The sequence below is a fragment of the Micromys minutus genome, assembly GCF_963924665.1.
Source record: "Micromys minutus genome assembly, chromosome: 15".
Classification (NCBI taxonomy): Eukaryota; Metazoa; Chordata; class Mammalia; order Rodentia; family Muridae; genus Micromys; species Micromys minutus.
The window spans coordinates 28415133-28429355 of record NC_137984.1 but is presented as its reverse complement, the minus strand read 5'-3'; the positions used below and the strand labels follow the sequence as shown (position 1 = coordinate 28429355).

Here is a 14223-nt window from a genome sequence, read left to right as displayed (position 1 = left end):
TAAGCCAAGATAAACTCCTCCTCCCTTAGGCTGCTATTGTATTTAGTCATAACAAGAAAGAGCAGAAGTAACTGACAGAGGGGCCAGTGGCACTAGGAAGCAGAATCACAAAACCAGATGGTTGACCTCGGAAAGAATGTCAGCAATCCCAGACAAAGGTCAGTAATCATGTTTACAGACTGTTTCAGAAAGTCACTGAACACGATCCTTACTCTGATCAAAACGATTTGCTGTATAGACTTAGTTCTTTAACACTTCAAAAGTTATTTTACTGTAATAGTGGGTGTCAATATGAATGATTCAAACACTATACACACATATAAAACATTGCAGGAAATATTATCCTTTGATTGTTATGTCTCATTAACCACCATGATTAGGAGAACACCATTTCTAGTATTTCCTATATATACTAAGGTGAGATAGAAAAACAAAAGATTTAAAAAAGAAATAGGATATTTGGTTCTAACCTACACGTTCCTTTAAATGAGTAGTTAGGTTCGCAAAAATAAAAAGAAGCCACTGAATACCACAAAGACAGATCTGGAAACTAATGTTCCCCGTGTGTGAGATGACAGTGACACTTTGGTGGTTGTTCCTCTCTGGGTTACTGATTTTTGCTTTACCCATTTGACTTTAACCCATTTTTTCCTCCAATTCAAATAGTTTTTAATTAAATTTCATAACTAGTTCACCACAGAGTCACATTCCTAAAATAGCACCCAAGTCTAAGGGTTGAGAGTACCACTTTGCGTGTCCTGAAGATGCACATCATAGCCACAGGCCTATGGCACATTGTGTACCTCTGAGGCCATAATGAACAAGAACAAGGCAGGGTTAGCAGCAATGCTGATGTTTAATAACAGCAGCCAGGCTATGGGCAGGATGTAATTTGTCCCAGAATCCTCTAAGGTGTAAGTGATATTCTTTCACTAATGGTCCACATGCTACATATCCAACAGGATTCTTCATGTGAGTGTGGTAGGAGGAAGGTGTGTGTGTGTGTGTGTGTGTGTGTGTGTGTGTGTGTGTGTGTGTGTGTACAAGTATATGTGTGTGAACATCAAAGGCCAGCCTCAGTTATTTTTTTTCCAGGTGCCTGCCATCATCTTATATTTTGAGACAGAGTCTCTCAGTGGGATCCAGAGCTCTTCTGTCAGGACAGGCTAAATGGCCAGTGAGCTCCAGGCATCCCCGTGTCTCCACCGCCCCTCTTCTGAGATTCCAAGTCTTTACCCCGATGCCCGGTTTTTCATATGGGTGCTAGGGATTGTAATCAAGTCCGTGTGTTTCCAAGGCAAGCATTTCTCCAACCAGACCATCTCCCTCGCTCATCTAAATAAACTTGTATAAAGAAAAGTACTTTTTGTTGTTTTCCCCTACAGCGCCCCACTCTATTCACAGAGGTACACATGAAAAACACTACGACCAGTATCAGACATGTCACCCCTCTGCAGTGACACCATGGCTCCTCCGGAAGTGAAGGGTAGCTCGCCCCAGGCTGTCTTCAAACTCTTCAGCACTAATTGGATTCTGTGCTTCCAGTGAAGGAGCGCCCAGTGGAGAGCCAGGTCAATGGACACAGCAACTCTTCTGTCCTTACCTCTTTGGCCCAGGCAGGCTTCTCACTAGGACTCATGCCCTCCTTGTAATGGTACAGTGGCTTCTTCTCCAGGGGCCTCTGCTCCTGCCGCTGATGCTGGAGGGAGACCAGATAGTCTCGCTCTTGCTTTAGCTGCCGCTGCAGTCTTTCTGCTTGTCTCTGTTCTTCCAATTGTTTGCGCTTATATTCCTACCCAGAGCAGGAAGAGCAAAGAAGAGATCACATGACCACATGGAGCAGCAGCAATGCATGTGACAGAGGCAAAATGGAACTGAAACAGAACTCTAAGAAGGACAGGAGTGCCCCAAATAAGGCCAGGCCTCATGTTAGTGTTCACACAAGAATATGCCAATAAAAACACTTTTTAAATGGAATTCCCTATAGAACATCACATGAAAAGTGACATGTCCTTGGAGAACTGTAACACAGATGCAGGGTAGTCAGACCGTCACCCAAGAAGGAGTCATCTGCTTCCTCATTTGATAGTTCAGCCATTCAAACATGTGTGATGGCTAAACAGCTAAATTAATAATCAGTGATCATGTCCTTTAAATAAAACCTGGACCACTAAAGCCATTATTGATCTTATGTATAAGGTAAAACAAACAAACAAAATAACAGAATGGCTTCGCATGAGAAACTCAGTTAAAAAAAATTCAAAAGCTATACCAGGAAGCCCCTTTGGAGAGCAGCGTAGTGAGAATTATCAAAGTTCTTCCAGTGGGTACAGCGTGAGCAGGAAACAAACTGTGCCCACTGGAAGGGCAGGAGCGGCAGCCTGCACACGAGGGATGCCTGCAGAGCTGAGCAGCTCTGTGGCCGAGGCACGCTGGCTGGGACTGTAGTGCAGCGTGTTTGCAAATGGCTTTCAGAACTGCTCTGCAGTAAACACAGCGGGTCTTGAAAGCTGTCTGAACTTATAATTGGGCTGGATTCATGCTAAACTTTCATGAATGGATGGAGCTAATAAAGTGTGCTTAATGGTCGAGGACTTAGCCAACTGGGTCAAGAAAATGTATGAAGCCTCTGTGAGGTTCTGAGGTTTAGGGGGTTGGAAGGGAAGACCTCATATTTCTAAGTGGCATGTTAGGGGAAAGCACAAAGACACACACACACACACACACACACACACACACACCTTCACACACACACGTGTACACACATGCAAGATGAACACCAAGCAGCCATGTAAGTTTCCCATTACCAGAAGTAGAGCTTGCTCATGCAGTAGCTGCTGCTGTAATATCTCTAACTGTCTTTGCTCTTCTTCTAGCTGTCGCCTGATGTATTCCTGAAGAGGCAGTGGCAGAGAATTGGGAAGAATAGAACGAGGGGGAAAGAGAGAGAAAGAACCAGTGATTGCAAAGTGACAAGAGCTTCCAAGTACAATGCAGAAGCAGGGAAGGGGAAAAAAAATACCCAACACCTCACCCGACAGAAAGAGGAGGCCAGAGCAAAGTCAAGCCTTTCAATGCAGTCAAAAGCACAGCCCCTTTGCCCATAGCAGCTGACTGAGCTGACTCAGCATTTCATCGTCTCTGTCCGGTTTTCATGAGACTATTATGTAAAAGCCTGTTATTAGGTTCCTTTCCTGTGGGGCCAATGAAATAAACAAGGCTGTAAAGTTCTGAGGGCCCTATGCCAGCAGCAGGGACAGAGCACATGGACAAGGCTAGCTTGCTCATGGTCTTTGTAATATCTTACAGCTCAGTGGCTCGGGGTGTGAGTTTATCGGTGCGAGAGGATACTATCAGGGGTTCAGAGATGGCCCGATCAGCATGGCTCATCTTCAGTGATGAAATAGTGGGGACTTGGTTCAGTGCTGGGATATCAGAAGTTCCTGGTATGCCATGGGAGGTCCTGGTTTGGGGAGGAAGCATGGGCATTCTCCAGCTGTGCACTTGACGTTTTGAATAGGTAAGAACTGTTGCTTGAGAAAAAGCAAAAGCCATAGTAGAGCAGTCCTTGGAGACTATGTCCTACGCCCTGGAGCTGCGGGTCCCATGAGGCCGTGTGGGAGTGTGCTCGCCACTTCTCAGTACCTGCTCATGTTCCGCGCGCCTCCTCTCCTCCTCCCGGCGCATCTGTTCTTCATAGTGCCGGCGCTGTTCCCGCTCCTGCTGCTTCCGAAGCTCCTTTTCTCGCCTTTGTTGCTGTGGGATGACAGGCAGACATTGTAATAGCAGTGGGGGTGGGCGTGTTAGCATGAGATCTGCCCATTGACAGACAGGAACTCTCAAGGACAGATACCCAGATGCCCCAAGGCCTTGCTTCCTGGGCTGCTGGGGGCATGTATTGGCAAGGAGGGGTGGTATCAAGAGATCTGGGGTTATGGATGTGGATTCTTGCCATGTGTGTGAACTCTCGTCAAGACTCGGTGGTTGGAATTGTCAAAGCAGGCTAGAAAAGGCCACTGAGCTGCCATAGACTCTAGAACTCGATTGCAGTAACTGCGTTCTTCAGCCATTCTCATATGATGCCATACAAAGATTCCAAAGATTACGTAAGGACCAGTGATGGATAGTCAAGGCCACGGACTTAACAGAACTCACAGACTCCTACCCAGACCACAGCTCTGTTGCACACAACATACTGCTTCCTTTACCAAAGGACCCATTTCTGACTTCAGACTTCATCTTCTTGCTCAGGTGAGACCCTATGCTGAGGGAACACCACCATGATCCCATTGGCATCCCTGTCTCATACGAGTGCCCAAGAGTGGACACAGCAATACATTCTGTGTCTATCTTGTTAATCTTCACACAAGTCTTTGGAGGTAGATGCCATTATCCCAGGTTTATATGAGAACACTAAGGCACGGGGAGAGTAATTGTTCAAAGTCAACCTTATGTTCTGGGACCTATGCTCAATTGTAAGGGAGTCAGAGACATGAGAAATGTAGTTGAAAACCCTCCAAATTAATCTGGCTCTTCATTCTCCTTTCAGGAAAGGAGCGGGTTTAGGAGACCCAAGAACTAAGCGAAGGACCTGGTGCCTCTCATGTAGTGCAGTACCATTCCTCACCTCTGGAGCACTAGAACCTCTACAGGGGCATCAGAAGGTCATATAGGGGTGCCATTCCCATTTCTGGAATACTAGAACCTGTATATGGCATGTGGAGGGCTTTTGTGGCTGTCCTAGTAATTGGAGGCACATGACTGGCATTTAGCATGAGGAGCAATATTGTCCGTTGCAATGCATAGGAGCCCACTTAAAACAATGTGCACTCCAGTAATGCTGCCACCATCTGTTTTGAATAGCCGGGGCTCTTTTAGTACATCAGATCTTGTACTAGCTTTGATTTCTTCTTCCTCAGGATGTGCAGAGTAAACAAACCAGGGACCACTCCCTGTGACATTCTAATGTCAACTTCACTACATGGTGGCTACCCACCGTGGGTGAGATGATCCAAAGAGAATAGCCTATGACCCCATTACTCTGACAAGCCAGTTCTACATAACCAGGGAAAGAGCCATCCCACCAACAAACCAGACACCAGAGAGAGCCACCGGCCCTCAAAATGCCAAGGAACCCAAGTGAAAGCCTTGTTGCTCAAGTTTTGCTGCAATCTTCCAGACACATTGCCTAACAGTGACCTGAGAACTTCAGGGTGGAAGCAGCCCTTTGAAACTCGATCTCCATTGTTTCCTGACTTTACCACTCTTTAGCCATCTTGCACTGTATGTGAAAAAGACCCTCTGCAGGCCAAATGATACAATAGGACTTGCATTTTCAGAAGGCCCCTAACAGTTATGTACAAGGGCAAGGGTAGACACCAAAAAAAGCAGGGTGAGGTTTTCTTGCAGATCTAAACATGAGCCTCCAGGGCATTGATGGTGTAGCACAGGCTGGCCAGGTCATCCTTACTGCTGAAGAAGGAGAAGTGACAAACCAAAGAAAGTTTCCAGATTTCTAGTCACTCTAAAATGAATGCATGGATCGCTATATTTTAAGCAGGCCAACAAAAATCAGGAGGTGCTGTCAACCCTGCATGTGAGTGTGTGTAGAGCTCTTGGCTAAGGAGCATCCTGTATAGTGTAACCAGAGGAGAGAAAAAAAAGCAGGGGGCGTGTTGATCCCAGACAAGCAATTATTTGTTTCATGGAAAAAATTATTCAAAGGAACATGAGGTGGAAACATCATCGTAGGAACTGACTGAATAATTTGGATTACAGACCCAAAGCACAGACATTTCCAGCACTCGGCTTGGACTTCATTGACATAAACCCAGAGAATAAAACAATTATGTGTGTAGATCTGGCTCCTGGTGAGATATAGCCCTCATTTAGCTAATATGTCAAGCTACTCTTACAGGCTTCTTTCTTGAGGAAAAAAAAAATAATCAAGCCCTTTGAAGATTTAGCTAAATTTGATGTGGAAGAGTTGTCCATTTTCAGTTCCATCTGCCAGCAATCAATACTGTTCTATAACTACATGCCACTCAGGTTCCCATGCAAGGAATATACAGTATTGACTGCAATTCAAGAAGGTAGGGCTTCCCAAGTGTTTTGCACCCTGTGAGAAACACACTAAGGAAATGGCTAATAATTAATAATGATCTCACTAGGATCAGACACCGGTCACACACAGAGGCATCTGCCAGGGCTTCGGTTCCTGCTGGGAAGCTAAAAAAATAAATGACTTTTCCAACCTTCTGAGGGCAGCCTGCCAATTTCTACCTGTGTGTCTCAAGGTTGATGCTGTTCCTAGAAAGATGTTTGCTTCCTCTCCTCCTGGGCATCATGTTGTTGGAGGGGACATATCACAACATGTTGAAGGAGATTTCTTGCTTCAAGAAGACCCTTACAAAGCCTTTGGTGGCTCTTACTAGAATTATCTCTTTGAGGACAAGGTCAGTGTTCAACTCCTGCTCTTTTTACTCCTCACACATGGGTCCTGGGTCCTGGTACCTGGCAGATGCATGCAAAAATGTGTTGTGCTAAAAAGGGTACTACATTCTTGTAATCCTACCTAGTACTTGAAAGGCTGAGGAAGAGAAAAAAAATGTTTTAAACTAAATAGAATAAAATCCTTAGTACAAAAGAAGAAAACAACACACTATTCTCTTAAAGTGTTTTGGAATTTTCTTATTAGTACTAATGGTGTGTATTACATCATAATTCATATTACTTTTTGTGTTTTATCAAATTTGTGATCTAGATTGATATTACTTGTGTGTCCCTGTTCTATACCAGGTTTTATCTTTTCAAAGAGATTTGTTTACTAAATTTTTAGTTATGTATGTGTTGTTTAAAAAGGGAGTGCTGGGTCTCCCTGGAACTGGAGTTACAGGCAGCTCTTAGTCACCAAGTATGGATCATAGAATTTGAACTCTGGTCTTTGGCAAGGTCAGAAGCCCCCTTAAATGTTGAGGTTGCCATCACTTCAGCCCTTCAGCTTTTGCCTTGTCTGCTCCTCACATACATTGAATCACTACTCATTTTTGTTGTATTGAAGACTGCAGGCCAGAAAGATATCCCAAGGGGAGTGTGCTGGTTGGTTTTACCTGTCTACTTGACACCAACAAAAATCACCTGGGATAAGAGTCTCAGTTCAGGAATTTTCTAGGTCTGGATGGCCTGTGAACATGTCTGTATGAAGGTGCCTTGATTGTTGATTGATGTAGAAGGAATCAGCCCACTGTAGGCAACACTATTCCCTAGGCTGTATGGCGTGAGGAAAGCTAGTGGAAAGCAAGCAAGTAGCATGGGCTTTTTTGTTTCTTTCTGCTCTTGATCATGACTGTAATTAGCTGCCTGAGTTCATTTGATAATGGATGGTATGGTGGAATTTTAAGACAAATAAACCCTTGCTGTCCATCCAAAGTTGCTTTTTAGTCAGGGCATTTGACAAAGCAACAGAAAGAAAATTAGGGTAGAGTGAAGGAAAGCCTTGTAGAGACTGAGGGCAGACCTGCCCTTCTGAGGCAGCTCTCATGGGCCAGAAAGTCCTTCACAGCAAATCCATAGAAAATCAAGAATGTTACAAAACAAAACAAAACAAAACAAAAACAAAAACAGCAATGAAAACAATCACGTGCAATTGGTTCTGACACAAACTATTTGCCAGGTTGGAGAAAAGTGTGAAAATAAAATAAGGACCACACACTTGAGCTGGAGAGAATAGAAAGTGGAGACTAAACAGGTATTTATTCTTAGAGTGCATTTGAGTTATGTGTAATGATGACCACGGGGTCCTGTCATCAAAGACAACGTCTTCAAGCAGATAGGCAACAGCCCTTGGCAGATATGCCGCCCATGAGGAGTGGCCTAAACATTCTCATTTATAGCTCCTTGGAGGCATTTTCAAAAGTCAAATTCCTTAACATTGGAAATTCAGTTGGTTCTTTATTGAGTCTTCATGGATTTTCCTGGTTGGAGAAGGAACATGTTCTCCAGGTTAATACAATCATCACCTTATTTTAGTGTTGGCTAGTGGCCCTTTTTCCGTCAATGAGAGGAATATACTTGTTGGTTTTTCTATTGTTGTGACAACATACCTCATAAAAACAAGGTAAGGAAGGAGTTGTCATAGCCTATCATGGTGGGGAAGGCACAGAGTTAGGAGTATGAGACTCCTGTCACACTGAGTCAGGAAGTACAGATGAAAGGTGATGTTCAGTTTGCCTTCTCCTTTCTTCCTCTTTATCTACTCCGAACCCTTGGCCCAGCGGATGCTATTACCCTCCTCAGCTAATCCTCTCTGTAGACAGTCTCAGACACACCCAGAGGTATGTTTCCTAGATAATTCTAAATCCAGTCAAATTGACAAGGAAGATTAGCCATTATAGGTGGGGGTTGGTTCTGATCCTCTGCTTGTTCCTCCCATCAGGACACTCCTGGATGGTTGTTGTTTTCTAGTAAACAGGCTAGTTGATTTTAATTAACGAAGACGTGTTAAAGCTCCCAATCTTCCTACTTTTGCTAGAGGTCAACCCTTAAACAGCAGGCTTCTCACAGATATGGGAGTAAATGGTCACTCTTGGGCATGTTCATTACAGAACACACCTTCTCTGCTGGACAACGTGGATCTTTCTTGCTTGTGTTTCCCTCCTTTGTTGGGTGGCTAGGAAGCCCAGAGCCATACCGCTAGCTATATCTGCCAGCTACTCTAAATGCATGTCAATTTAATGGGTGCTCTAGAAGACAGTCCAACTCCTGCTTTCTCTTTTATGTTATGTTCCTTTTTAGTTCACTTTCTTATACATTACATTTTTAGTTGTTATAATATCTACTGGAAACCATATTAAGCTCTCCTTTTAGAATGAAGAAAATTTTTTGGAGAAAGATCACAAATATTAATAACAAACAAGCCTTGGTTCTATGCCCATCTTTTATATATACACACATTTCCCATTATATGAACGCAGGGAACATCCACATTTGAGACTATTTCCTAATTGTAATGTTAATGTCATGAGGTAGAAAGTGTTGGTATTCCTTCTATGCTCCGCCCAGTAGTTACCTGGCAATAGCAAGGTTGGCCTGGCTTGCTATAATAGGAGCTGTTTGGCCCCTCCTTGCTTTCTGCCCCTACTCTGACTCATCTCTCCCTGATCTCTTTCTCCCCCTTTTCCTATCCCATCCTCCCTCTCTTTCTACATGTCCTTGGCTAGCCTCTCCTCTTCTTCCTCCCTCTCCCTCTCCCCCACTCCATGTGTGTGTGTGTGTGTGTGTGTGTGTGTGTGTGTGTGTGTGTCTGTCTTTCTGTCTGCCTTTCCCTTCTCAACTTCCCTTCCTATGTCCTAAATAAATTCTATTCTATACTATACCCTCTGGTACCTCAGGGGGAAGGGATGCCTCAGCATGGGCCTGCTGAGGCACTTTTCGTACCTCACCATACCACGCTCTACAAAATATATACTAGACTCTTTTTTATAAAACACAACAGAGAAGAAGGAATGTTAGATCAGAATGATTAAGACTAGATTCTGTTGTGTTGTGTAAAAAGAGAGAGAAGCCAGGGATATGTTTGGTGGAGGTAAGGTAAACAATGGTGTGGGGAGGAGGTGCCTCTATAGTCCCATGCTGAGGTATCATCTCCCTCTGAGGAACTAGCCACAAGAGTATAGAATAGAGTTTATTTAGGGCATGGGAAGGGGAGTTGAGGGAGAAGTAAAGATACAGAAAGGCAGAGAGAGAAGAGGGGGAGGAAAGAGGAGGGGGGAGAGGGGGGACAGTTAAGAGTATGTGGAGAGAGAAAGAGGGGAGAGGAATGGAGAGAGAGGGAGAAGAAGGTAAGGGAGCAGGAGCAAGAAAAGAAGAGAGCAAGACAGTGAGAAGGGGGCAAGCAGCCCCTTTTATAGTGAGTCAGGCACACCTGGCTGTTGCCAGGTAACTGTGGGGCGGAGCCTATACTAAATGCCACCAGCTTCTGTAAAGCCTCTAATAAGAACATTATATAATAAGAAATCTATTAGTATTTGTTTAACAGCTGAATCCATGTTGCAGGTTGAATCAGATACTCTCCTCTAAACTTTTATACAGTGGCCCAATAGGTGACCCCTCAAAGTTGATTTATTCTGGGTCTGAGCAAGCACGTGCTGCCTGGGAAAAGGAAACAGCACCAGCAGCAACAACATGATTCAGAATGAGGAGAAATGAAGAGTTTGGGGCTGCCCTTGGAGAGCTCCTGGGTGACTTCCTGGAAATCACATGTGTGTGGGGGATCCCTACTGAGATGATCATAGATCCAATCTTCTAGAAGACTGGAAAGCAGCTAAAGGGAGAGTATCCAGCTTCTCAGGAAGAGCCTCACACTCCCCCCTCAGTGCACGGGCTCTCTGACGTAAGCTGCTCTGAATGAAAGGGCTACTGTGGCCACACGTCATGTGTATTTCTGACTTTGAACGGAACTGTCCTCATCACCCTTTCCAAGAGCTGTACTTGTGACACAGGCATTCATACAGCTGGAAGTTCCATGTTGGCTTAGCATTTGCACAATTTTGAATTTGGGAAAGACCACTGAAGACTAGCCACTGCAGACTAAGGGCACCATGCCTTGCGCCCAAGAGTAGAGTTCTAAGCTTTTGTCTTGTAAGAGGGAGGACGCAAGAATGAAGAAGTGTCCAGGCACCTCGGATTTCATAACACAACAGTGTAATACACAGGATGAAAGAAATGCTAGTGCCAAGTAATAGGATCAAAGTTCTGGGATTTTGTGATACCATGTACCTCGGGTGGTATCAGGTATAGTTCTAAGGCTCTGACTCACTTAATTTCCCTTCTGCTTGAGCCAGAAACACTCCCACTGCACAGACAAAAAAATCACTGAATGCAGGGCAGCCTCCTGCCTGAGTCCAGTCCTTGGTGAGTGGATAGCCAGGGCATACTCTGGGCCTAGTTCTGACATGTGCATGTAGACCCAGTGAGAGATACCTTGTTCTCATAGGTTTTCCCTTTTCAGCCTTAATACTGTCTTTTCCCCTTTCTTCATAGAAACAGAGAGCCATGGGAAAGCTAGACAGACTAGCAACATCCCACTTCTGAGCTTCTACATTTGTTCTAATCAGTGGCCAGAAGGAAGCCTCTTTTCCACTCAAGGGCACCTTTTGATCAGCAGGCAGCCTGTGGCTAAGCTCCCAAGGTATGCATGTGCAAGCTGGTCTTTATGAACATACAGAGAAAGAAAGGTTCTAGGTCCATTTTGCCCTGAGTAAGCTTAACGTAGCAATCTAGTTCTGTTTCTGCTAAGAACAGTGGTCAATGTGATTATTCGAGAGCACCTGCTTATCTCCAAAGCCTCGGTTTCTTTAGGAACTTCCCAGGTACCACACTCAGAGGAACAAGAGTAGCCCAAATGGCCATCCCTAACACACAGGCTCTATAGCTTAGTATTAACATCAAGAGCAGATTAAAACCCTTCTGGTTCCTGCCTTAGCATTCCAAAGCCTTAGTAAGAGACCGTGGAGTTGAGTGTTATAAAAAGAAGTGCCTTGCAAATGAGTTTGTGAACACTCTGTTCACAGAAAGAGCCATTCTAGCATTCTGAGCAGACACTGAAGGTGTTAACTTAGGTCTCCTGTAGAAGGGAACTCTTCCAACATGTCCTGCACCGATGATGAAGGAATTTTAGATATTTGGCAGGATGTATTTGAATGTAGATGTATCTATCACAAAGGCTCAACCAATAACAAGCTCCCCATTTTAACATTGTTTGTTTAAAAAAAAAAAAACAAAACAAGAAATGTGCTGCCTAAAGCCCATGGTTTGTAAGGAGTCAAGGCAGCAGGTATGTGAGCCCTTCGGGGAAAAAACACTGCTGAAGGAATTCTTGCTTTTTGAGGAAAAAAAAATGGTTGAGATCATTACCCAGATGATGGTCAACTCAAGTTGCTCACTACAGGAAATAAGAGTAGAAATGAAAATAGTTCTAACTCAATGTCACGTAAATGCTTCAACGAAGCCAAACAAAGCCATTCTATTGTTCAGTTCCACTTAGATTAGGAATAACTAAGAAAACAAAAATACTAGACAAAGAGGCTCTGAGCAGACCCTGAATGACTGAGGTCATGTCTGTGAACTGTGGTGCCTTTCCAGGCAGGCTTTGGTTAATTCTGCATGCATGTCATCGAAGGTATTCTAGACAGACCAAGGGTTGGTGGCAGCCTATCTCTAATATTGTTTTGTAATGTTAGGTGCTATCGGCACAGAAAGGGGTTTGTGTGGCAGTAAGGTACATTTCAGTAGCATCTCTCACTGTGGCACTGAGATTAAACCCCTTACTACCAGAGGTTCAGGACCTGCAGACAAAGCCAGCTTTCCTGCTACAAAAACCCAAGGCATTATTATCATTGGGGCATCTTCTCCTTTGTTTTTTGTCCTTGGAGACATGGCCTTGCATAACCCAGGCTGGCCTCAAAGTTGTTACATATACTATACTAACCTTGAACTCTTGATTTTTCTGCCTCTTTATCCCAACTGCTGGGATTTACAGGCATGTGTCTCTGTTCCCAGTATTACCAGATTCTGTTAAAAACACTGTCTTATGAATTAATTCAATCTTTCAAGTCATCACTATCCACTTTGTAAATGAGTAAACTGATAAGCAGAGAAATCTGGGTTTGTTCGAGATGACTAAGGCAGAAACTGGGACGGTGGTGATTGGCAGCAAAGTTGACATGTACCCATCTTCTTTATGAAATAGCCACTCCCAGGGTTCTGTGTTTCTATCTGTGGGTCTTAGAATGGTGAGAGAAAGCCATGGTAGTAATGATAAGATTATAATTAATAATTGTTGTGGTCAGATTTAAACATCAACTTGCCACAACTGAGAAATCATCTGGGAGCAGAACCTCAGCTGAGGATCTAGATTAGGTTAGCGTGTTGATGGGAGACTTTCTTCATTGTTAAGTGACCAGCCCACTGTGGGCAGCACCATTCCCTGCACAGGTAGTTCTGAGAAGTGTATGTGAAAAAAATCTAGATAAGCATGAGCAGTCTAGTAAGAAGGCAGCATGGATCTGTTTATTTCTTCCTGCTATTGATTACAAGTTTGGTGTGACTAACTGCTTTGAATTTCTGCTTCATGTCTTTTGTTTTTCCTTCAATGATAGTCTGCAACATGAAGTTGTAAGGCAAACAAAATCCCTTTTCCCTAAGATGCTTTTTGTCAGGTGTTTTATCAGAGCAACATATATGAAACTCAGACAGTGATAGAAAGAAATACAGAAAAGAGCATCTTTCAAAGGACAGAGCTTTGGCAGAGGAAAGTCCCCTGGGACTCCTCTTCGGAAAGCAGACTTCTCAAGGTAGCAGGTGGCCCTACTAAATGAGGTGCTCCCTAGGGATGCTACCTTGTGCTGGCCAGGCCAGAAACTACTTAGACAAGCCAACAGCAGGCAGAAAGTCAAGTGGCACACAGACACAAAAGGTGGATTCAGTAAAAAGGTACCCCAAAGTGGTGGACAGGAAAGACACGTTAGCAAAAATGGAATGAAGAAATCATCTCTATGAGATTTACCATGAGTAATACCTGGTGACTTACTCTCTTACTGTTCCAGAATACAACAAAGTATCAGTACAAAAAAAGTCTCCACTCATTACTTGGGTTAGGCACAGGGATAAGCCTTTTGTGCTTGTGTTTTTCACATAGTTCCCATAATAATCCTTGCAAGTAAATACAATTATGATGAACATACATGTAAAGAAACTGAGGTTCCTCCCAGAGACTTAGTGGCCAACCAAAGAGCAAGCAAGGGATGGGCACAGGCCTCCTGGACACATGTGGCAGATTTTCATATGGCTCCCACAAAAGCTGAAGCTAGAGGCTATCCCTGAATCTACTGCCTGCCTGTGGATACTTTAACCAGGTTCCTCTAACTGTGCCACCCTGTCTGGCCTCAGTGTGAGAGAATGTGCCTAATCCTGCAGTGACTGGATGTGTTTGTTGGAGCAAGGGGAATGGGAAGAAATGGGAAGGAAACAGGGGGAGGATCTATGTAAGGGGGTACTGGAATGAGAGGCTGATATTGGAAATTAAAGTGAATAAATAAATAAATACATTAATTAATTAATTAAAATAATAGTATTTAAAAAGCTCTGGTTCAGCAAGATTAAGTAACCTGCCCAAGACCACGGAGCTAGGACAAAATCTGGCTTCCTGACCTACAAAACTGTTGT

General features: G+C 43.9%; 1 protein-coding gene across 4 annotated transcripts in view; it reads right to left on the bottom strand.

The window, feature by feature from the left end:
• TNIK (TRAF2 and NCK interacting kinase) overlaps positions 1 to 14223 on the bottom strand; it is a 373654-nt gene that overhangs the window by 70102 nt on the left and 289329 nt on the right. For 2 of the 4 annotated variants that reach the window (XM_080929385.1, XM_080929386.1), the window contains exons 13-15: positions 3646 to 3756; positions 2808 to 2894; positions 1604 to 1792 (exon numbers count right to left, since the gene is read on the bottom strand). In XM_080929385.1, coding sequence (XP_080785511.1) covers positions 1604 to 1792; positions 2808 to 2894; positions 3646 to 3756 — 387 coding nt within the window. The remainder of the gene's footprint in view (positions 1 to 1603; positions 1793 to 2807; positions 2895 to 3645; positions 3757 to 14223) is intronic. The other 2 variants (XM_080929387.1, XM_080929388.1) reach the window with 1 other exon arrangement.